Raw genomic sequence first — 25,703 nt, forward strand, 5'->3', positions numbered from 1 at the left:
TTGTTCGTTTATGAAAGTTTGAGGGTTTAATTTTTACCATTAAAAGTTTAGGGGTGCAATTGTTACAACTACCATACTTGGTGCAAATTTGCGCTTTCAATTATATCATTTTATTTTAATACAACAATTTGGAGATAGAGGGGATCGAACCTCTAATTTTGAGGGAAGAAGTACATGCTAATTACATCAATCACGAGCTATGCTCGTGTTGGCTTTCAATTATATCATTCTAATGGGAACAACACGTACCATTTTATTTATTTTGAAGTGGGTCCTAACTCCTAGGTGGATAGTGGAGCTGAAGGTAGAGGCTTTTGGAGATGAAGGGCTTTATGATTTATATTAGAATTTTCATTATTCTATTTCAATTTCGATAATAAAGGTGTGTTTGAGATGGATGATAGAATAGTAATTTTGAAAAAAGAGATTCAAGTATAATTGATTTTCCAAGATCACTATCTAAGTGATACCTTAAAAATGACTTTAAACTTACTTAAAATCAATTTTTTAATTTTCCAACATGGTTAATGGAAAGGGAAGTGATTTTCACAATAACAAAGGTGATTTTGGACATGTCAAAATCACTCCCAAACACACTCTAAATATATACTGACTTTCTCAGTGCTTTTATAAGGATAAAAATCTCTACCTTCGTGGGGCCATGCTGTGCGTTTCGTCCAAGGTATGCAGCTCTACTGTTATAACTTTTGTAAATTCTATTTTATATCCTCACATATTTGGTCAAGGGAAAAAAGTCTTTTTTTTATACATTTATAATACTTAGATGTTTATTGGTCGGTACTTATCTTGTTGTTGACCACTACTAAAAATTTGACAACGTTTTATTAAAAATGAAAAAATTTCTCATCTTACTTGTCAAAACTTTAATGGTAGTCAACAGATGATGGATGTTGATCAGTAGATATTATTCTTAATTAATTATGCTGGCTTTGACATGATTAGGTCTGAAATAGTGTTAATTCTTGGAATTGATAAGAGTACGACCATTATTCTTCTATCTCCTTTCTTGGATTTGAAGAAAAGGTTGAGTAGTAGTACTTAAAAAAATCATGGTAAAAAGAAGGAAAACTTTATAAAGAATTGGAAAAAGGAAAAGAGAGAGGAAAAGGAAAAGTTTGGATGCCTTAAGTAAGAGATGATTGGAATTGCTTTACCTTCTAAGAGCCAATAATGATGGATTTTAAAGAGACATAAAAACAACCATCTATCACATTGACAACTATTAAATTTTCATAAATAAAAATAACAAATAGGCTAATTTTTTTTTTCAAATAATGGATATATCATTTTAATCAAATTTATTGAAACTATGGATAGAAGGAAAAGAAAAAGAGAGACTTTTGAGGGAAATTAAAAAAAAAAAAGATTAAAATAATGGGAAAAGTTGGTTATAGTGATCACTTGCACACCTAGTTGTTCATTACTTGCTTCCAAGCTAGCTCTAATTAATGTTCCCACGCTTCACTTCAAATCTTTCATGTATTTTTAATTGAAAAATAGGATGACATGTGGCTTCATCCCAACCATTGATTTATGGCTTGCAAATGATTTGCTTATTTGTAAGTTTGTTTTTTGGGCATTCCCTTTAACGTGCCACACACAACCAATACATTTTGACAAACCAAATGATTCTTCACTTGCACCAAAATCTTGTAAAACCATTGACTTTCCCCACACTAATTGAGACTAATATGTACTAATAAACTAAGAATTCCACCTTATACCCATCAATTATGCATGCATCATATGTCAACCAATAAAATCAAGACACCTAACCTGATTACCTGATTCTTTTAACTATATTCTTGTCGGTCTAAAAAAGCTTAAAGAGTAATCTTTTCGTATAGAACCCCGAGGGCAGGTCAGTGGTTAGGGCTTGGGGTCTCTTTGTCATACTAGTTTAGGTGTCTCGAGTTCGAACCTTCCAGTGGCTTAGATGTCTAAAGTAATAGGTTATCTTTACTCTTTAAATGTGTTGCGTATGTTGCACACTATTACGCATTTGGATTTGATAAGATTCGTGGGTATTATAAAGATTAATGAAGAGATCATCAACTCAAATAATATTCTCATATATTGGTTATAGAACTAGATGATCATATTTTTTGTATTTGGAGTTAAACCTATAACTTTTGCCATATGAACTAAGTATTTGTTTAAAAAATTTGTAGAAAGCAAATTTCTCTCCAAGCATTCCACCCTATTCAAATCTATGTTTTTAAAAGAATATTTGTTTACAATCACCTTGATGCATATCAAGTCAACTTTAAGAAAAATTTAAAATACCACAAACTTTGTCACGATTATCTGAATTATGGGTCACTTTCACTTTGGGTAGATATAATAAATATTTCTTAATCATCTAGGTTCTTAATTTTATCAATCTAACTTTCACATCATTGAAGTAACCAGCCCACCACTCTCTCTCTCTCTCTCTTTTTTTTTTTTTTTGGGTCATTCCTATAATAGCCTAAATTCACATTTCAGATCTTAGCAAGTCTTTTCAAACTAAATTATTGTTCTAACCTTGGACTATATTTTGCTTGAATCCTAATTTTAATTTTTTATTTTTTACATCACGGGATTCAAAACTCCAACTTTAAGTTGATGATGTATACTTTAACCAAATAAACTATTTTCATATCAGCTTTTAATTTCAATAATTATTCACATATATAAAATACATTTTATTTTTCTTACTTCTAATCAGTTTAAAACAGCTGAATTTACAATTTGGAAAAAAGAAAGCAAAATTTAATATCAATAGACTGAGAGATCATCCATTGAATAATTAATGAAGAATAATGAAAGCATGCTTGTGTTTTTGGTAATGACCTATGGAAAATTCACATATATTAATTTAATTAAACAAGGTTTATTAGTGTGTTTGGATGGCTGAGTCAATATTATATATATATATATATATATATATAAAGGCCCTCATGATGTGTGTCTTTTGTTGGAAACAAAGCACAGTTGTGCAAATTAATTATGAGCATAATCAGTAATTGCCCAAAGATACTCACTTATCCACATCTTGATTTGCTTCAATTTTATATTTGCCCAAGGGAGACCTTATATATGTTCTTTTGAGGTAACATTTTGATTCATTTCTCTTTATGATATTATTATCTATAGGTTGAATTAATGGGGTAGTTAATTTGATTCGTCTTATTATTTCATCGTAGATAGTTATTTGTTTTTTGGGTTGATTGTTGATTTATGCACACGAGATTATTAGTGAAAGGAAAAATATTTATTTATTTTAGTTTAACACTGCAGGAATATGGAATTATACCATCAACTTTTAGAATGGTAATAGGTGTCATATCCACTTAACTATGCTCAAATTGGCAGGAAGATTTTTATTCTTGTTTTTTTTCTTGTTAACAAGATTATTTGTGTGAATTTTTTTTATATATATGTCCAATGCTACAACAAACCTTAAACATGTGGTATATAGTCTTCAAAATTTGTAGTTTGATTTATTATACTTTTCAATATATAAACAATTATTTACAATGAAATGAAACCTTTGCTATAAAGGAATCGACTTCACGTGTTGGCGTTCGAGCACATTGAACGAAATAGAAATGTCCTAGCCTATAATCGGGCAAGAAGAGCTATAGAGTACGGGAATTTCTCCCCTTGTTTGGTTATGTAATTGTAACATGGTTGAGCTAAACTCAAGTTTCTGACTAAAGTAAAAAAAATTGTTAATTTTTCATTTTTGTTAAATTTAGTTTTTGTTTTTTTAGTTTTTCCTATTAAAAAAGGTAATTACAAAAATAGCACGAGGAATATGTATTTATATGTATATCATTAAGTTTAAATTTAAAAAAAAGGCATAAATTGCAAATTTATACACCGACATAAAATCAACCAAAAGCCACATTGTGACATTTAAAAAAAGTAATAATATTTTATAAATACATATTAATTTTATGTCATTTAGTACAATTTTTGCTCCCTCCCTCTAAATTTAGCTTCCTTTAAACATAGATCCATTTACAAATTTAGATTTACAATAACACACAACTAAGAATGAATAAGTTGACACTTAAGAGTAAAGAAATAACACAATACGTACCGTAATATATATCAATTTGGTACATTTTCCTTTTAACAAAGACACATAATTAATATTTTTCAATACCCATCTCAGCTCTCAATCATAGAGCCAAAAAAAAAAAGAGAAAAAAATTGAAACTTCGATGAAAGATGAACACACTGGCATTTGGCAACTCCCAAGTTATGGGATATGGCATGTGAGAAACAGTTGTTTTATTGTGGGCAAAGTTTTCTTCTTCTTTATTTATTTTTTCTCTTTTTTTTTTTTGTGAACGAAAAAAGATTTGAAGAAGTTTGTATGAAGAGAAATTGAAGAAAAGGGGAAAATAAATATTTAAGAGAGAGTAGAAGAAGTAGTGGTGGGTGCACCGCAGATTCCGTGGTTCCAGGCTTGCACTCCAATCATCTCATGCACAATCGTTGAGCAAAAGTAATGCCCTTTTGCTTCCTCCCTCCTCTTCTCTCCTCTCCTCTCCTCTCCTCTCTCTTATTCAACCTTTAAATATTATTTTCGTCTCGGGTTTTCGGTTTCGGTTCGTTTCGATACAAACGCTTTCAAAACGTCTATTTCAATTAATGTACTTCCAACTTTCAAAACGTTATTCGTTTTGGTCTTTGTATTTTTAAAATTGACTATTTTGCTCTTATTTCTTTCTATCATAATTTATAGGACCACGCTCTACTCATTAAATTTCTTGAAATATAATTAAAAATTTTTGTTTGGTATAAATTTTGTGTTGAAATTTTGCAGATATATACTAAATTGGTTACTTTTTAAAAGTAGATGGACCCAAATGAACCAAAATCAAGTCCGTGTTCAAATACTAAAATAAATAACTATTTTTGGTGCCGACCTTAATTTTACTTTTAAAGTTCACATGAATATAAAAGTAGTTTTAAGTATGTGTTAACAAGCAAATATTTGGGTGAAATTTTTTTGTACCATGAATACTCCGATCAATTCAGGTATATATATTAGTGGATAATATAGAGTTTAAAAGTTTAACCTATCATTCCTCTAATTATTGAACTAAAAAATTAATACTACTCCTATTCACGGTCAGTCACACCAGTATTTTCTAGGAAGATTAAAGGTCAAACGGACTCAAAATTATTTAAGAAGGGAAATTCACAAGGTGAGAAATACAAGAAATTTTTACAAAGTGAGCATCAATTAGTGCCACATATATAGGTAAGGGCCAATATCCAGTAAATGAATATTACGTGATATATTATAATAGTAAAGACTAACTTCAAAATTAAAATAGACATTGATGTTGGAATAAAAGATACCTATTTTCTAAAAATTCAATACTAAAATAGACATTTTAAAAAGAATAATATTTAGGTATTTATCCGTAACAAATAAGTACCTTCCTACTTACCATTTATTCTATCTTCTTCCTTTTTTCGAACCGTTCCTCTCTCTTAATTATCAATTTTTTTTTTAATTACGATAAGCACCAAAATATGATTGTTTCCAAAATCCATAAACCAAAATAGAATTTAAATGGTTGGTGATCTGTCCGAAAATTGTCTTCACATATTTTTTTGGCAGAGTGGTATTTTCTTGAACAAGACGTGGTGGAGTAGAGCAAAAACTCCATCGTTTTTGGACTTCAAAATCTCTCTTTCTCTCTCTCTCTCTCTCTTAATCCACCATTTGAGGCGATTCTTTCTTAACCATGAATTTAGCTTTCAATTTTGCCAAACAAAACAAGCTACTGAAGTTGAAAATCATTGCCTTTTTTTAGACAGGCCCTGAAATTACCATTAGTTTTTGTCTCTCTTCCTCTTCTCCTCTCTCAATGCCTCCATCTCTCTGTTAAAGTGGGTTGGCAAAGTGTGAGTCCCAAAAAAAAAAGTAACAAACTTTGGTGTGTTCCTCCATCAATCAATATTCTGCAACACTGCCCCCTTCACCCTCCCTAAATTTGCCCTCTTTCTGTTACACCAATTGTTTGTTTTTAGTTTTACTTTATGGCTCTCTGTGTCTTTCCTTCTGTCCCCTCTATTTTACTCCTCCCCCTTTTACCATATCTATAAATATATGTATAAATATATCTAACTTCTCATCTCACCCTTCCATAAACCAGAATCATTCAGCACTTTACTGTTCCATTGATGACTCCTTAACAAACATTACATCATCATCTCTCTCTCTCTCTCTGTTTCTGTTTCTGTCTAAATTTGTATCTATATATACATATATACTGTGTTGGCCCATTTCTTCCTTCCCACCCATCAATCTCTCTCTCTCTGCAAAAGGGGTTTTTTGGGGGTGGAAGAGGAAGAGGGGAGAAGGAGAAGAATGGAAGTTGTTAATCAAGATGCAAAAGAGCAGCAAGGGATAGCCAAAGGCAAGAGAACTAAGCGCCAGAGGCTTCATTCTCCAATCCCTTTTGCTGTTTCAGCCAATTCTGAGGACTCCAACAACTTTGTGGCAGAAAATAATTATGTGGGTGTGGCTCAGAATCCCAATTCTTCCCCTGCAACTGCCTCCTCCTCTGCTGCTGCTGTTGCTGCTGCTGATCAATTCCAATACAACTCTACTGAGGAAGAAGAGGAGGACATGGCCAATTGCCTCATTCTCCTTGCTCAAGGGAGATCCCTTTGCTCCCCGAAGCGTGTCGCCGGATCGTTTGTTAGCAACCGGAGGTTTGCGGAGAATGCAGGCGTGGTTGGGACCGACAAGGGCGCTGCGGCTGCCGCGGGAGGGTGCTATGGTTACGAGTGCAAGACGTGTTATAGGACGTTCCCGTCGTTTCAAGCGCTGGGAGGGCACAGGGCGAGCCACAAGAAGCCTAAGGCCATGGAAGCTGAAAAGAAGCTGTTTTTGTCTTCTGATGATGAGGAGATGCAATTCAAGAACAGCAATAACATCACACATCCGCTCTCTCTGCAATTGAGCCAGAGGGGTAATTTGTACAGCAGTGGGAAGGCTAAGGTTCATGAGTGTGCAATCTGTGGGGCTGAATTCACATCTGGGCAGGCCTTGGGAGGCCACATGAGGCGCCACCGCGCCATGCCCGTCGGGACAAACACCGCTCTGTCTCTGACTCCAATGCCCATCGAACCTGAGGATCAAAGACAACCAAAGAGGCAAAGAAGTGTGCTTTCTTTGGATTTGGATCTCAATCTTCCTGCTCCTCAAGAACATGATCATAGGGAATCCAAGTTCATGATAAAGTCAAACCACCACCAGCAACAACAGCAACAACAGCACCAGCAACAGCATAATAATAATAAACAGCAACAACAGCAGCAGCAGCCACTTGTTTTTTCCACCAGGCCTTTGGTTGACTGTCATTACTAAGGATGGATAAGAAATTCTGAAAATTTTTCCCCCTAAAAGATTTTATTTTCCCACCATTCTTATTGATCAACTTGATGTGATTATGTGAAGCCATCTTCTCTTTTTCTTTTTCTTTTTTTTCCCTTTATTTTCCCCTTTTCTTTGGAAAATTTACCATTCAATGTCATCAAATTCTTTCAATTTTTTATTTTTCCTTTCTTTTCTCCAACCTTTGATTATAAACAAAAATGTTATAATGGAATTAATGAAATTCTTTTTCTGAAACACTTTGTTAGCATTGTCTCTTAAGCTTTTTGTTCATGAAACTTGCATGATGAGCATCTTTTTTCCTCCCCCTTTTCTCTGTTTTGCTCTTCTTTCAGTTGGAGTAAATGGGATAATCACTTATAGAAAGAGAGAGAGAGAGAGAGAGAGAGAGAGAGAGAGAGAGAGAGAGAGAGAGAGAGAGACAGAGAGAGACAGAGAGAGATGGATGTTTGGCTTGGCCTTGTCATCCCTATCACCAAAACTCATGTTTTTGGTTGCCTTCTTTCATTGACAAGAAATACCATCCCTCTCTCTCTCTCTCTCTATTAGATTGGTGACAAGAATAGAACAGCAAGTACAGAAAGCCAACTGCAATTTGCACATGAATCCACCTTCTGTCTTTTCTTTTCTTTTTTTCTTTTTCCTCTCCAAACCAGCAAAATACATTTAAAAATAATGCTGACCCATTACCCAAGTTTTGTTCTTTTCTTTCCTTTGGTCCACTCTTCTGTTAGTTACTTACTACCCCACTCAACACACACCTAAGAAAGATGTTGATTATTTATTTTTGTACTTTACAGCCAAAACACATTTAATATGGTCCAGTGGCTTGCCTTCTCAAACCATCACCATTCTGATAACCTCATCCAATATCCAATCATCTTGCTTCTTACAACTCTTTCTTTATTCAATCAGTTGCCTTAACTAATTCTCTCGTTTTAATCTCCTCTTTTCCCTCCATTGTGCCTAAAACACAACCGACCATCTCTCTTCTCGAGTAAGATAAGGCTTATGTCGACGTCACAGGCAGGCGTGCCCCGGGGAAGTTGAAAGGTTGGCTATTGGAGGATTTGTGATTTGTTTACTAAGTTGAGGAGACAAGTCAAATCTTATGGCCTAAATCACAAACCCCAGCTTCTAAGGCTATAGGGTAGTTTGGAGGTTTTCAAAGTGTGTGGTCAAAACCATGAGGTTGTTGTTGGGTTTTCCCTTTTTTCTAATCATGATTTTGATCATATGGGTTTGTTTTTGTTGAACTCAACTACCTGATTAGGGCTAAAATTAGTCATAAGTTTCCTCAATCATGTTCTTTTTCTTTTTCTACTTTTTTTTATAATTTTCTTACTTGATGCATTTTTAAGGCTAAATGTATGTATTAATTCATTGTCTTCCGTTGTTTTTCCAGTTTAGTTTTTATTTTTTAAAAGGATTCAATTTAGTCTCCTACGTTTTAACATTTTTCAATCTTACATTCTGACAGTGAATGTTAAAATAAAATTGGTTGATGGTAAGCTTGCATAACATGATATTCAATGAGTTGATAAAATTTGTAGAATGAATTGAGCCAGCTAAGAGAGAAAAGTTTGTAAATCCTCTCCCAAATTTCTAAACTTTGACTTTTTCCTTCTTAGTTTGCCTAATTCCTCGTCTAATTTCTACCTAACTTACTAAGTAATATGTTAGGTAAGCTTATCACCAGCTAATTTTAACATTCAACAAAGAAAGGTAATTGAAAAATGTTAAAACATAAATAGCTAAATTGAAAAAACACCCGAACAATAGGGACTAAAACATATATTAGCCCATTTTTAACTATTGAGATTGAAAAAAAATGGGAGGTGTTAAAAGATGAAAGGCTTGCAAAGGAAAATTAATGAATCAATATTGTGACTTTGCCAGTGGCACAGTGAGAATAAAATATTACCAAAACAAGCCACATCTTCTACAGCATATATGTCACAGACAAAGTGAGTAAAGTCATAAAGATAAAGATTTTCCCCCTGTTGCAGGTCTTATAGGTCTTATCAGACAGTATCAAACCAAAAGTAATAGCTTTATCAAGTCTTCATAATCGCTATCACACAATCACGGGCGGAGCGGAGGTGGCACACTAACCGGGACAAATGATTGATTAAAAATCCCTGTAAACAAACAAAACATACCAGGTTGATCACTTGTAAAAACTTTAGATGGATGTCATGATTCAAGTTAGGCCAACTTATTGTTAGATGTGTGTGAATCTTTGAATCAGAGAATGATGTTCCTAGGATTGTGGCATTAGGCAACAACAAGACATGATATGTTATAAACAGAAACATAAAGTATGGGCTGCGTGGGAAGTTGCACAAACCGCAAAGGAGGAGGTTTGCAGGCGGTGGCCGCTCCTTAGCCGGGTTAGGATTACTGTCATGAACTCTTAGGTAAAGTTCTTGGCCTAAAAACCAGTTTTTCAGGAGTTGTGACCTCAAATTCCACATCCCTGGGTTGTCTAGGAAAGCAAAAACTGCACTCCATCCTCCTGGATACACCTGCACCGTTGATCTCACAACTGGATCGAATAGGTTGTACGTGTTGCGCAATTCCGGTGTCCAGTCTCCATTTCCGAACCTGTAATTCATGCAGCATTGTTTTGTTGAAAGGATGAGAATTCCAAGTACTTCAGTTTTCAAAAAGCAACCATCTGAAGATGGTTGCTGACTTTCTGTGATACTTACCCAACGACATAGAATCCAAAACCATCTAGATGCCAAGAGTCTATGAAGCCCAAGTTGTTTTTTAGGACAATTTCTATCCAACCTTTGTGGTTTCCAGTGACAACAGAGGTTCCAAAAGAAGCATTAAGATTGACAGGTTGAACAGGAAATGCATCAAGTTGGTACACTCCAGAACCGTTGACTAAGTGATCGGCAAGCTTCAACGGGGTATCGATTGTGAGGTAGGACACGTTGTTGACAAGAGCGTGGGGCGATGCCTTAATTACGTCCACTGAGTTTTGAAGGATGAAAGTTTGTGATAATGTCACATTTGTCACATTGAAAGTTCCTTGAGGATTTGGCCTTGCAGCTCCTGTGGTCATGTTCCATCTGTGCAAGAAGGTTTGGAGAATCAGATCCAGATGTTATTTTCATGAAGTATATGAGAACTTAAGGACCTTACTTACCTGATGGATTTTGCTTGATTTACTGAAAAGTCGAGATCAAATGGGTCGGGGCCAGTTGGTAAAGGGCTAATGGGTTGCGCAGCAGAATTGGAATAGTGTAGCACTCCCACACCGATGAGGCTGCCAAATTCTGTGACATTCAGCAATTTTGGAGATGCTACGATGAAATAATCCGCATCGATCTGGTTTGCAGTGACAAGAACGGAATAGGATTGCCCCACATGAACATCAAGTGAATCTAACGTGGTCTGATTGGTGTAAGATCCTTCTGTCTCAACCAACAACATTTGATGGTTCTGAATCCCGAAGTTGAAACTCAAAGTTGTCCCGACGTTCGATATCCTGAACCTGTAAACCTTCCCTGCAAGGCATGTCATTCAAGTTCAAGGAACTTTGGCATTTTGGAATTTTAAAAAGTTTCATGTTGGTGACACAATGGTTACCTTGTGTGACAGTGAATGATTCAAAGGCTTTTCCATCAGGGTGGCCAAATGGTGGCTTTCCATTCATCAACATTATGTTCGGGATGCTGTTGAATGCGATTATTGGATCGGTCATCAGGGATCTGATTATCTATCCAAATTACGTGCAGAGCCCAATGCATTAAGCTCAAGAAATCCAGAGTTAAAAAACAAAAAGAAATATAATTCCAGACATGCTTCAAGAAACAAGTCCAACGTTACAGTTACCTTGTAGTTGTCAAAAGACCAATCACCAATGAGGAGGTCAAACTCAGCTTCTGGTTTTGGGAAGGGAACGGCGATCACATTACGGTTGTTGACACGAATCGGTCCAAATCCTCCAGCCATCTTCTGAAAGTTGATTGATGGGAAGTAGAAGAAGCTGCCAATTTGGTCCTTGGTCTGAAACACATAAGTCCAGTTTGTACCTGGTAGAATTGGACAGTTTGTTCCAGAGACCCCATCTTGCCATGAGTCTAGCCTTTGTTGTATCCCATTCCTGCCTCAACCAAACCCCCCAAAAAGCATAAGCAAACATACCAAAATTCAAAGTTTCAAGCAAAAGTTACTCTAACATAAGAATATGAACAAAAGATCAAATGAAAATCTAATATAATCTATCAAATTAAGCTTTTGGGTCTATTCGTAATTTAACATAGCATCAGGGAATACGAGATCTTGTGTTTGAATCTCTATAATGTCATTTCCTTCCCAATTAATATTATGGGGTCTTGTACTAATTTCCAAACTCACAAATTAGGGAGAGTGTTAAGAATATGAATAAAAGGTATAGGTCTTCTTTCAAACATGGACTAATGGACTAATGAGACATGTGGATCATATTGGAATTGGGCCCAAATGAAACTTGGCCATTTATTACTTGGACCACATTCGCAATTTGTTTACCTGTGCAAACCAATAGATTATTTATTAAACCTAGTGTAACTTGTGAACTTAGACTTTTGAGTCTAGTGATAGTTTAAAGTAAGATTCTGCATTCAAACTTCAGTAATGTAACTTCCTTCTTAATTAATACTAATAGTCACTTGTCAATCTTGTGCTAATTCCAAACCCAGAAGTAAAGGAAAGTATTAATTATATGAATAAAAGATTAAATCTAACGTAATCCATCAATTTAAGCTTTCAGGTTCAGTGGTAATTTATGAATTATCATCCCTACCAGGTAAAAAGCAGGGGCTCATCCAAGTTGTTGAAGACATTCACATGAACAAAATCATTTGTTGTGGCATTAATCAGAGGTCCAGGGAACAACCCATTAATGGCAATAACCTACAAATCAAATCCACCACATTATCAGAACAGAAACAAAGAACAGAAAAGTTGAAGAGCTCAATCAAATCAACCATATAGGAGAATGAATGAACATTCTTACAGGCTGCTCCTGAGATACAGGTTTGATTGTGAAGTCCAATGTCACATTCCATTCAAGAAAGATGTCGATGGCGCTGACACTGGAAGCAAAAACCCCAATCAGAAGGGCATAAGCCAGAGGGTGCCTGTGGAAACCAGTAGAAGCCATGGCAGTGGCAAAAGAAAGAGCAAAAGAAGAAGCTTCTTCTTTTTGTCCTCTTCCAGCAGAAGATGGAGAGGAAACAGGGAAAATGCATAGATGAAATTGCGATGTGGGTCAATAAATGGGAGGAGCTTTCCAAGAGAGTTTGAGGAGAAAACAACAAAAGGGGAGAAGGAAGTTGAATGGGTATCGAGAAATTTCAAAAAAGATTGAGGAATACAATGAAGAGGATTGAATATTTAACAGAGCCGGCAGCGGCAGTGGTGGAGCAATGAGGAAGAGGGGAAGAAAAGGGACAAAGTTTTCTTAGTGGAAAGCTTTGCTGAAGCAAGCTGGTCTGCCAAATGATCAGCTCTCATATTTTGACATATGGCATCATGACCTGAGTTTTCAAGGAAAACCTCTTATTTTTTTGGTACATAAATCTTTCATGAACTATGATGGTATCACTCAGTCAACAGTAACACTGCTGTTAAAATATGAGTCATTTTGTGTGTATTTGTAAGTATTCTTTTTACTTGAAACAATTTGAGGAAAGTAAAATGTCTAACGAGAAATCTTGTCCTTACCAAGTTATAAGAGTAGCAAGGACAAGATGACAAGATTTGTCCATGCTACAAGTATTTTTTGAAAAGGAAAATTAAACTGCGAGATTGCATCGTGACTAGTTAAGTTAGGTATGACTTTTTTTTTAGATTAACATTTAAAGATGGGAATTCGAACCCACGACTTTTTTATCGAAAATAAATTATTTAAGCAGTTCAACTATGTGTAGGTTGATAATGTTTTTATAACTTTATTATTTATACATACACACGCTTAAACATATACATTTTATATAAATTATATTTAGAGTTGTGTTTTTCTAGGTCATATCTCCAACTTTTCATGGAAAAAATAAATGTTAAATAAAATACAAAATATTATTAAGGACCACTTATAGTGGGGGCTCTCCAGAAAAACACGTTTATAAAATCTTGAAAAATACCAAGGTGCTTAATTGTTGACCACCATTAAATTTTTTTTCCTTACAAATAAAAAGAAGAAATGTAGCAAAATATATATTTTTTTATTTTTTAAAAAAGTTATAAAATAACTATCAAATTTTTTATTGGTGGTTAGCACGAATGTGGGTGTTAACCGATAAATTATATAAACACCTAAATATTGCTCTGAAATGCTAACTAATACTTCTAGCTAAAATGTGTAAATCCAAATATTTTGTTGCAAATTTTGTGTGTGGTGAAATATCTAGTATAATTGTGATCGCTATAAGTATAAATTTAATTTCTTAAAAAAGACGGTATCTATACTAACTTTTTGTATATTCTGATTTGGAAGAGTTCAATTTTCTTCAAATTTGTAATTATTATATAAGTCAAATAAATAAATAAACAAAAGAATAAATGTTTTAAATGTGATGTTAAAGAAAATTCAGGATAGGTGGAAAAAGTCAAACACATATCAACGATTATTCAGCTTCTTATTTATTTATTTTTTAAAAAAGGGAATTTCTCAACTTCTAAAAGTTAGGGGGAAGACCAATGAAAGCAATTTAACTTTCAAATATATAGAAAAATTAAAAAAATAGATTTTTTTTTTAACTTTATAGATTTTTTTAGTACAACTTTATAGAATTAGTGTAGCGCATTTAACACTTTTATAAGAAATTAATAATTTAATATCGTAAAATTAATATGAACGCATCCCAGGGGAAATATTAAATCAGTCCAATTTTTGTTAATATTTTTCTTCAATATGTGATTTGTTTAGGCGAAAAATAATGCTCTTTGACATTTCAGGATTTTTAGAAGTTCTTAATATTATTCACTTAATATGAATTGACCGTTCTTTAAAAAAAGAAAAAGAAAAAAGAGTATCGAGATATTATAATTTATAATAATATTTTATGTCTATTTTTATTCTCACTAAAATTAGTAGATTTTTTATTTTCGTCCCACAGATATTCTAATTTATTATTACGTTCTGTCCTAAATTATGTTAAGATTGACATATTTTTGATTATTATAAGTAGTTTTTAAAATATGAGTTATTTAAACTCAACTAACAATTTGTATTTTGACACAACAACATAAATTTTTTTAATGTTATTGTGAGAATAAAAATTAAATTAAAAATTTGATAAAAGAAACGAAAATTGAAATTCTTAAAAGATTAAGAATCAAAATTGAAAGAAAAAAAAGATGACATTACAAACTAAAATATACAAGAAAATTGCAACGATAACAAAAATCTTTTATATATTTCAAAATATGTCACCTATTTTTTAAAATTTTCAAATATAGCACAAATTTGTACTCATATCAGTAGTATATCAAACATTCATATTAGTAGTATATCAAATACATATTACACAGACACTCGTATCAGTAGTATATCACATACATATTGCAATTATATTAAACACTCGTATTAGTAGTATATCAGATGTATATCACATAAATATATCAGTAGTCAAATATATTACAATATATATCATTCATTTGGGTAAAGTTATCATTTTAAAATTGGACCGCCATTATTTTTTTAAGTGTTATATTTGGAAAAAAATTAAATGTAGTTGCTATTTTGTTAATTTTACGAAATATTTTTGTCATATTTACCAATGCCACGAATATATATTTAATGGTTAGAAAAAATATAGGTATAGTGATTTCTTAAAGCTTAACTGATAAATAAAATAAAATAGGTGCAAATTTGACAACTCAAGATTATTCCATTTTGGTTATAAAATTTCAAAATCTCTATTTTGGTTAATCAACTTCTAAGTTTATTCTGTTAGGATATTAAACTTTCAAAATATCTATTTTATATATCCTAACTAAAAAATTATTTTAATTTTAATTTGTATTTTAAAATTAATAAATCGATAATAAGACACCAATATGGACACAGACGTCCTCCATTTCTACCTTTAAATATTGTGTTAACAAATTTTAAGAACAAACTTCGTCGATAAAGACAACTATTTTTAATTAAAAAGTCATGAATACGAATTTTCGAATGAAAATAAGATTTAAACTAATAAAATAAATAAATAAATAATAAAAAGTAGTGTGGATTAAATAATGGTGGTGGGGTTAAAGGGAACGATGACTTGCCTTAAAGGTTAAGTGCCAACGGTAACTAATAACGTACGCCATACTCAAACATCACTTCTCCTATCCTTTCTTTTTCTCTTTCTTTTTTTTCCTAAAATTTAAGTGTTCGTTTTTAATATTCTCATTAGTTTTAGGTTTAAATATTATTTTAGAATTTGTAATTTTAACTTTAGTTAATTTTGATAGTTGGAGGCAATTAATCGACTAGCACGTATCAACATCTAGAGTCAACGGCTATCAAGATGATCAAGACAGTTCCTTAAAGTGAACTCAACGAAGTTAAGATTCTTCGACTCGGCATTCAAAGACGAGCTATGTTGTATTCTACATTTCCAGCCGACCTATGACAGGTACAAGTCAAGATTAAAGAGTAAACGAAGGGGTATAGGTGGTAGACATGTTCTCTTACAAGACAACTTGTCTAAGATTCTCGGGAGCTTGCTTCTATAGATAAAGTACCCTACCTCTCATAAAAGGTACGCGAAATATATTCTCTCTCAAATATTGGTAAGATTGTGTATTGACTAGAGCGTTGGAGTGTTGACTCTATTTTGCAGGTCCATTGTACTTCGTTGCTCGCAATTCGAGCTTCGCGGATCCGAGCTTGATCATTTTCATGATCAAACATTGATCTCTATACATTCTAAATATTTATTTTGGTCACTGTATTTTAAACTTTGGTTTATTTTAGTTTGTGTACTTTTAAAAAGTGACAATTTCAGTGTTTGTTTAAAATGTTTAACACAAAATGAATACACAATCGAAACATGTAATACAAATTTATCGTTACATTTCAAAACATTTAATAAGTGAAATATCATGTTAAAATTTTAATCGAACTAAATGAGATAAAAATGAAAATGAAGGGACCAAAATGATCACTTTTTAAAAGTACAAGGACGAAAAGTATGTAAACTAAAATTAATAAAAATTGAAAATATAGAGACAAAATGAACCTAAATGAAAGTATAAGGACCAAAATAGTATTTAAACCTTAACTTATGTATAAAAATCTAAATTCATGTCGCTGGTAGACAATATTGGAGTTACGAGGAATCGATCTCCAACCTTAAGGGAAAGAGTACATGTCAATTGTCGCTGAGCTATATGATCATGTTGGTAATGACCTTTCAATTTTATGTCTCATTAAGATTGTGAATTTTAAAATTTTTAAAATATGATAGTGACCTTTTAGACACAAAATTGAGAGTACTTAGGTTGTCGATGTAACAGGTTCATGTAGGATTTTTTAGCGTGCCTTTTTTTTAATACAACATGAGGATGAAGATTCAAACTCATGACCTTAGAGATAAGTGTCTTAACCAGTTTTTTAACATACCTTAGTTGTAAGTTTCACCATTTATTTATAGAGTAGAAAACCTCCTCTTATCAGGATATCTCTTATTCTTTTTTGAACTCCTTAACTCTTAGGTCACGAATTTGATAGCTTCTTTGTCGATTATCAAGAAAATCTTTAAATTCTAGGCATCTTTACATCACTTTTATCTGAGCCTCGACTTGGTCAACTTACTGTGGGCCACGGTCCAAGTTGATCGGACTAGTTCGTGAGTAGGTTCGCCAAGAACTGACCAAACTGGTACATGGACTTATTGACTTTCTGTCGTGGACCGACCCTCCAACTTGTTGCTTGTTGGTTTTGGTTTGTTCTCTCGATCTTGCTTTATTTCATTCCTCACAATAGTACTAAATTTTTCCTTTGCGTTAAAGAATTAAAAGATAAATCACAACTCATATTATTCTAAACTAAAAAAAACAAACTATATTCTCCTCCTTGATAATTTCTAACTATTCATTCTTCATTATATTCTATTCTGCATTTTTAAAAATTTAAAAATCATCAAACCTTATCCTATTTCTTGAATTTTGTTTTACTTCAACTTGAGTAATTTTTTCTTATGAGCTAAGCACATTAAAAACAGACATTAATCAAAACAATACAATCAAATAAATAATATAAAAAACAATAATTGTTATCCAACGATTTTTTTAATATATAAACTGTTTACATAAAAAAAAAAAATCATTGCACTTGACTTTACGATGTAATCATTTTCACACCATAAGAAAAAGAGATTTTGTAAGAAAAACTCCACAATTGATTTGTCATTTTCCAATCATTTATTCAAATTGTGTTGGTTTGAATTTTTTATTGCTAAGTTAAATGATTGAATAAATTTTCATAATGGGTAGTTTATTTTAGAGGCATCATTCGGGCATTCACTGGATAAACTAAATATTATTTTTTATCTCAAACTTTTAAAATAATAAATCCAAAGGTTTTTATTATTTCCATATTTTTAAGCGCTCACATAATTTATTATATATTTTTATTAATTTATTGGAAGTTTATAATTGTAATATATATATTTTTTTTCTTCTTTAAGTTATTTATTAGACAGTAGTCAGCTTCGTTTAAAAATCAAATAAATGATTATATCGGTGAACTTTCAAATTACGTAATATTATAATCCTTGACGATTTATCAACCATAAATGATATTTTGAAACTTAAAAAAAAAATTACATAAATGATATTTAAATATAACTCTTCGCCTGAAATAATAAAATGCAAAATTTTCTTACTATTTAATTATTTGTGAGAGGGCATGCGTATGTGCAGTTGTCATTTCAAAATATTAAGGAGAGTAAAACAAAAAACAAAAAAAAAAATGTTAAAACATATCAATTATCTGCATAACTCCATGTTCAAAGAAGGTTTGTCACAAAATATCATCTAAATTATTACAAAATTAGAGACACATTACCAGGAGATAAAGAAGAAGAAACAAAACTAATAACTATTTTATTTTTTAAATTAAATTAATTTATATATTTTATTGGTATGTTTTTTTTTACATTATTTAAAAACATATTTGAATTTTTAATCAAATTTGAAAAACAATAAACAAGGTTTTAAAGGATTTTAAATACTACTTTCCTTAATTTTTAAAATTTAGCTTAGATTTTAAAAAGTGTAGTAGTATTTTTAAGCTTAATTTTTAAAATTCAAAATATTGTTTAATATGGCATTAATAGTATAATTATCTTTTCAAAATGTGGATAAATAGAAAATAAAATAAGCAAATACCATGTGCGTTTGTTTCAAAATCACTCTCGGACAGAATTATTAATTTCACTTTAAAATCATAGCCATTATTTTCTTTACGACAATGAAAATATTCCATTTTAGATTATTAAGACTTTTATCTAAATTAATTAAAAAAAATTCGCCTTTATTGACTGAATTATGCACAATTCTTGAAGGTCTTTGTCTCACTCAAATTATAAACTACAACAATCTTTGAGGTAAATAAAATTAGTTATTTGATATTGAGTGGACAGTCCTAAATGTTTTCACCATTTTTTTCTTCATCTCCCTCGAGATTGCAACAAGTCAGCAAATGTTTTGATACAATATAATATCCATCAAACAGCTATGTTTTTTGGTAGTTTGTTTATCCATCTTAACCGTTGAATTTTGTAAAAGGTGACACTCTTTAATCTGTAACTTATATAACATATTCTTCCTTTAATTAAATTTCTTCTTTCTTTCAAAAAAAAAAAAAAACTTAAAAATCAATGTCAAACGACTTTTAAAAGGTGGAAAACTTTATGATCCACTAGAAATTAATGTGGAGAGGTCCATAAACCATTGGATCAAATAACCAATTGATGTTATGAAGATATATATATCTTTTTTTTTTTTTGATCAAAGAAGATATGTATATCAATAGACACTAAATTACCAAAAATATATAAAAAAAAAATTGGGGAAAGAAAAGTAAATAAATAAATTAATTCAAAACGGGCCTTGGTTTTCTCTTTCCCCGAAAAAGAATACCTTGTAATTGAAGGTATCTTTACGTAGTTTCTTCAGCACCAATCAAAGTCTTATCTTCAACCTTTGGAAACCCTAACCTCCATTTCCAGAGCTCGTCCTTCGAATTCGCAAACCCAGTTGGGATTTTCGCCAATGGGTTCCGAAACCTTGACTCTGTCATCACCTCCAGCTCCGACGAAGCCCGTTGCAGCAGCAGCCGCAGCCGCAGCCGCCGCACCTACAGCACTGGCTCCAGGGTTTAGGTTCCATCCGACCGACGAAGAGCTCGTTATTTACTACCTTAAGCGCAAGGTCTGCGGCAAATCGTTCCGTTTCAATGCTATTTCGGAGGTCGACATCTACAAGAGCGAGCCGTGGGACCTCGCGGGTAACTCAGATGCTTCGGAACTTTTTCCTCGTCTTGTTTGATTCTTAAAATTTTTCTCTGTTTATAGGCTATTGGCGTGTTATTTGGTAGATTGATGGTCACTTGGTTTCTATGGGCGCATATATTTCCCCTTCAACTGTGATTTTTTAACTAATTAGAGTTCTTTTCCCCCAAACAGCCCCATTTTTTAAATAGCCTTCTTGCTCTTCGGTTTTAATTTTTTAAAGCTCTGATGGTCAATCTGTGGCTGCAGGTTTCTTTAATGAGTTTCTGGATCATGTATTTAATTTCTAGATTTGTTTTTTTTTTTTTTTGCTTATATTTAGGAAAGTCAAGGTTGAAGAGCAGGGACCAAGAGTACTATTTTTTTAGTGTGTTGGACAAGAAATATGGAAATGGGGCTAGGATGAATAGGGCTACAAGCCAAGGGTACTGGAAAGCCACTGGCAATGATCGACCAGTCCGCCATGACTCTAGGACTGTGGGCTTAAAGAAAACACTAGTTTTCCATAGTGGTAGAGCACCAGATGGAAAGCGGACCAATTGGGTCATGCATGAATATAGACTTGTAGATGAAGAACTGGAGAAAGCTGGAGCGGGAACAGGAAGCTCGCAGGTGAGCTCATCATGAAAATCTGCCACGGCAGTGCATTTTGTGTTCTTTTGGCGGCTGTGCTGTGGTTTAGAAAAGCAAACGAATGTACGGATTCTGATGTTTGTGAAATATGTTTAGGTGAAGTTTAGAGTTTGAGTGACAATTTTAAGCTTTGGTATTCCTTTTTTATGCACTTGTTTCAGCAACCGTAGTGTTTCAAATTTTATGTGGAGTTTAGCTTCTTACAAATGTTCTCTGTCTCCTCTGTCCTCTCCTTTGGAGAAGGATGCATATGTTTTGTGCAGAGTATTCCACAAAAGTAATATAGGGCCTCCAAATGGGCACCGATATGCACCTTTTATTGAGGAGGAATGGGATGATGCTGGATCAGTTTTGATTCCTGGAGAAGAGATTGCAGACGGTGTAGTAGCTAGTCATGATGCACAATCCGAAAGAAACAGCAATAGTGTGTGCACTGCTGAGGGTAATAATAATGGAGCATGCCGCGAAGGAAAGGATAGCATGCAGGTTTGTGTTCCTCTTTATGTAGTTAGAAACTACCTTCGGAATGAACTACTGAACTTTCTTTCTGAATATGATATGAATAAATGAGTTGTTCAGAGTTCAGACACATCATATAACATGCTTGTAAACATAAATAGATTGGTAGCCAGAAAATCATATAGCCCGATTGGCAGTGTTTTTTCTTTTTAAAATAAAAAAATCCCACAAAAAGAATAAGCAGTACTGTTGTTCTTTTTTTTTTTTAAATAATAAATCTGGTAGTCGTTTCCTTGATATAAAATATCTATCACATTTCTTAAAATCTAGATTTGTTTCCTATGATGCAGCAAGTTAACTTGTTCTTAAAAATTAAATATTTAAAAGTCAAGGATGTTTCTAACATGCTTAAATATAAGGATTCTTTATTTGCTATGTGGATTCAGTTTATATAGGTGCATTATCAATGTTCACTAATAAAGGTCAATTATAAAATGTTAATTGTTATTGCCATAGTAAACACTTAATTTCACTGCACTGAATGTGTAGGGGAGCCGGGAGGGGGATTAGAAACTATTAACTTTCAACGAAAGGTAGCTAGAGGGGAAAAGGACAGTTCAAGCCCGATCAAGTAACTTAGGGAGATTGTGAAAATGCTTGATATCTAGTCAAAAACAGAAGCGTGAGATATTTACAAGAATTCCTTGATATTTGATGGCATTAAAGAAACCTTAAGACTTAGGTTGTCCCGCACCCCCTCTAACTCTTATCTTCTAGATATTTTGTTTACTTCTCAAATTTAAAATCATATAAGAAAAGTAGAAAACTAAATTCACCAGATTATTTTGACATTTTTCTTAAGCTTTGGCCAGAGAACAACGTCTCACCCAGGTAAGGAGTTCCCAAGATTACTTAGAAGTGACCTATAGCCTCCCCAAAAAGTTCCTCATACCAGTAGAGTAAGGAACAAAAGCACTGTAAGATACATGACTTGATGCCTTATCTGGATCTTTTTTGGTGTTTAATTTGCCAAGGGCAGAAGCCCAATCTTCTCCATGATTTGGGAATTCCAAACAAGGTAAGAGATTAGGTAGGTCATGGCTTACAGCCTCTGATACAACCTGCCCGAAAAAAGGTGCACAAGAACGAAGCCCAAAGTTTTAGCAAGCAGGGATGAATTTCCATACTCCCCTGTATATAGAAGCATTAAAAGAGTAAAACTTTTCTATGGGAAGTTGGAACATCGGTACAAAGGAGGCACCCATCTCTTGTGCTTTCCTCGAGTTGGTGTATCTTGTGCAGGGTAGAGGCAGATTGCAAGGCCACATTTTCCTTGGTTACTCCTTTGCAAATAGATTCTGGACCTTCATATTCTCCTCCTTTAACTGGTATGTGGTCCTCCATATTAACATGAATAGTTTTCATTATTACGTCATGATTGTTCATCTGTTCAACCAGAAAAAAAAGATCCTTTGGCTTAAATTGATTAGAGCATTTTTTTGGAACTTTTGACTTGAGAGGATTAACAGTTGGATATCATCTCTGTTTTGGCTCTCTCTTGGTGTAAACTATGTTCACCTTTCAACAACTATAGTTGTTCTAAGTGGAAGAGTTTTTCTTTAATCTCCTTTGGCTTTGGGTTTGGCTTTCCTTGTCTACTTTTGTAATTTCATATCATCTATGAATTTGGTTGGTTTCTTATCTTTTAAAAAGGAAAGAAAGAAAAAAAAAAGGAGTCGAAAGCATCAAGAGGCGACCATCTACTATCCTTTTAACCTCATGAGCACTTGACATCAGCCTAGGAGTACAGAACCCCTCTCCTGAGTTTCCACATGACCACAGTACCACAGTTATATTCTCTTCTTCCACTTTTTATCTCAATGAAAGCTTGGTACGTTTTCAGGGGAAAAAAAAGGAAAAAAGAACCTGAGACTTGACTGTTGAGACCATATGGCTAAATGTCGTGAGTGGGAAATGGTGTACAATCTAGGGGCTAAATGGAGATCACCTTATTCTGTTACTTCTGCCAAGTTTAAAGGAGTAGGGGTCTAAGGGTCTTTGAAAGAGGCAGGACTTTGAGAATTTACACTCCAGGGAGAATACACACTACCCTAATCCTTCCACCGAATTCCAGTCAAGAGTTTCAAGCCATACTTGCTGAATAATTGAATGGCAGAGAGTTAAGTTGAAGTTATTTCCACAAATTCCAGTAAAAAACTTCATAATGTATGTATTTATGAAGAAGATTTGCTTCTGTTTTCAAGCTTTAAAGCTTCATATATTTCCTTAGTTCCATTGAAAAGGTTGGTACCCTATGGGGTTCGACTCCATTTCATCTATATCTCATAGGAAGGTGCCATGACTATTCCTGCTCATGAAGAGTATAAAAATCTCTAAAGCAATCATTTGGAAAAAAAAAAAATGCAATCAAAGGGAGAAAATGAGCCTATATTTAACTAAAATTTTCTTCTTGACTTAATGTCATGATACTTATACAGACACTGTTTGGAATTCAGAAGTGATTAATCATTTTAGTTGCAAACTGTGATGAAATTTTTTACGGCGACGAACTGTTGGATAAAATTTTTGGAGGTTGATCATTGACTCATTATCCAACAAATATAAGTTCTGGAAGGAAAATCCTCAATGACAGACATGCTTTGGGAAATTTAACTCTCACTTATAGAACTATTGTGCAATGGGATGCATCAATATTGTTTGCTTATCCTTTTAAGGTGCAATTTGGCTTGTTTTCTGGGTTTTTTTCCAGATGCTTATGACTGTGTTAAGTCTGGGTGTTTATTCATGTGATTTTTATCATCGACTTCATGATGAAAAATTCCTCGAAGTCTATCTTGACATTACTGACAGTTGCCTTCATTTTTGGTTTCTTATCCATAAGAAGTTACCTTTGGTTTTTTTTATTGCCCAGGAAAAAACCAAGTTCATCAATAAAGAACCTGTTATTTCAAATGATCCCCCAAGAAACTCTCACAATTTCTTGTTTATGTGCAAGAGTGAGAAGTTGGAGGATTATACTCCACCGTCTATTATTGCTAATCCTAAACCATTCCCGCTAATGAAGTATAAACGAAGAAGGCAGAGTGACCTAGTATCCGAACTTTCAAAGGCTTCAGAGAATTCAACCATGTCAAATGAAGAGCCCAGTTTATCCGAAACTGCCATTGGATCACAAACGGATGGAACAACGACAAGTGTGTCGACCCCAACTACGAAAAACTTTCTTTCAGCCTTGGTGGAATATTCACTATTAGAATCTACAGAACCAAAGGATGCTCCCGCTCCCCCACCTGCATTAGAAACTTCAGATCTTAGTTCATCTGTGCATCCAAGCATCCTGAAGTTCATCCAAGATTTGCAAAATGAGATCCATAAGACTTCCATGGAGAGGGAGACATTGAAGTTCGAGCTGTTGAGTGCTCGGGCCATGATTAGTATCCTTCAATCCCGGATCGTCGTGCTCAATAAGGAGATCAACGATTTGAAGTCAAATCATGATTAGTAGTACCCTTCAATCCTGGATTATCATCATGCTGAATAAGAAGACCATAACGATATGAAGAAAAACGTCGACAGCAAATGGCCATGCCCTGTAAATTGTTGCTGCCATTTTGGTCTCTTGTACTCTATCGGCATATGAACCCAGGCCGTTCTACTAGCTAATGTAACTAGTTCAGTTGTCTAAGCAACTAAGCTATCCATTGTAAGAGTATCAAATTAGTGTCGTCTTTTAAATTTTGTCAGAACTTCAACCTCTGTTATGAAACCCATGTTGAACTTCATGTTGTGCTATGGCTAAAGACCACTGATGTGATAACTTCAATTTCTCAGCTGGTGGCATTTCATGAAATAATGTTGTCAGCTCATAACTATTAATCTCATCCCCACTTACAGTACATTCATTTTTTTTTCTCTTTTTTGGTTATTTATTCCTTCAAATTTACCTGTAATTTCATGCATATTTATTGGGTTTTTGGGGTTGATTGTTACATATTCTTAAGCAGGAAGCAACATAGATTTTCAGTTTTCATTTGCTTTAGTTCAAAGATTGGATCAGAGTCTACTTTAAGGAAGTTTTTCAAAGATTCTGAAAGATCATGATGAGTGGATGTTTTCTAAAAGTTATCATGATAAGTAATTATATTAATATCATTAATATTTTGTCTAACATGTCAAGTGTTTTTTTTAATATCACACTCAAATTTTTTCACTTCACATCAATATAAAACGCTTTAATCCATAAATGGGTAAAGTTAGGTGGTCCAGTTAAGGTTAGCACGGGGAGGTAGCTGACTCGACATTTGTACTTTTATAGTAATAAAAAAATTAGTTTATTTTATGTATGTATATATATATATATATGTATATATATATATATATATATATATTTTATAACCGTGAATATCCAGACCAGCTTAACACGCACTTCGATTAATCTGATGGAATAACCATCTGACCCTACAACATTTGGTGTTGAGACTGACCCTACAACATTTAGTATTGCAAAACACAAAAAATGTGGTCATCACATGACCATGTGATTATTTTGGTAATATATTTTTTATTTTGGTTTATTTTTATTATATTTTTGTATTTTCAACTTTTATTCATTTTAGTCTTATACTTTTAAAAGGTTTGTTTTAATC

At 33.3% G+C, this 25,703-nt stretch overlaps 3 protein-coding genes across 3 annotated transcripts; 2 read left to right on the forward strand and 1 right to left on the reverse strand.

Annotated features, from left to right (window-relative positions):
• The first annotated feature begins 5,734 nt into the window (after nt 1-5,734).
• On the forward strand, nt 5,735-7,672 carry LOC111010143 (uncharacterized). Its single transcript, XM_022283481.2, has one exon. The coding sequence runs from the start codon at nt 6,404-6,406 to the stop codon at nt 7,406-7,408; it is 1,005 nt and encodes a 334-aa protein (XP_022139173.1). The 5' UTR covers nt 5,735-6,403; the 3' UTR covers nt 7,409-7,672.
• Nucleotides 7,673-9,214: 1,542 nt separating this feature from the next.
• On the reverse strand, nt 9,215-12,971 carry LOC111010024 (monocopper oxidase-like protein SKU5). The gene is made up of 8 exons (XM_022283287.2): nt 12,450-12,971; nt 12,237-12,346; nt 11,285-11,555; nt 11,039-11,168; nt 10,596-10,956; nt 10,150-10,518; nt 9,786-10,042; nt 9,215-9,576 (listed from the first exon to the last, which is right to left on the reverse strand). The coding sequence occupies exons 1-8, from the start codon at nt 12,594-12,596 to the stop codon at nt 9,521-9,523; spliced, it is 1,701 nt and encodes a 566-aa protein (XP_022138979.1). The 5' UTR covers nt 12,597-12,971; the 3' UTR covers nt 9,215-9,520.
• A 6,574-nt stretch (nt 12,972-19,545) lies between these two features.
• LOC111010069 (NAC domain containing protein 50) lies at nt 19,546-24,953 on the forward strand. Its single transcript, XM_022283363.2, has 4 exons — nt 19,546-19,940; nt 20,267-20,556; nt 20,821-21,063; nt 23,969-24,953. The coding sequence occupies exons 1-4, from the start codon at nt 19,706-19,708 to the stop codon at nt 24,557-24,559; spliced, it is 1,359 nt and encodes a 452-aa protein (XP_022139055.1). The 5' UTR covers nt 19,546-19,705; the 3' UTR covers nt 24,560-24,953.
• Nucleotides 24,954-25,703: the final 750 nt, after the last annotated feature.

The sequence above is a fragment of the Momordica charantia genome, assembly GCF_013281855.1.
Source record: "Momordica charantia cultivar OHB3-1 chromosome 9 unlocalized genomic scaffold, Mcharantia_2.0 BLBB01000009.1, whole genome shotgun sequence".
In the NCBI taxonomy this organism is placed as follows: Eukaryota; Viridiplantae; Streptophyta; class Magnoliopsida; order Cucurbitales; family Cucurbitaceae; genus Momordica; species Momordica charantia.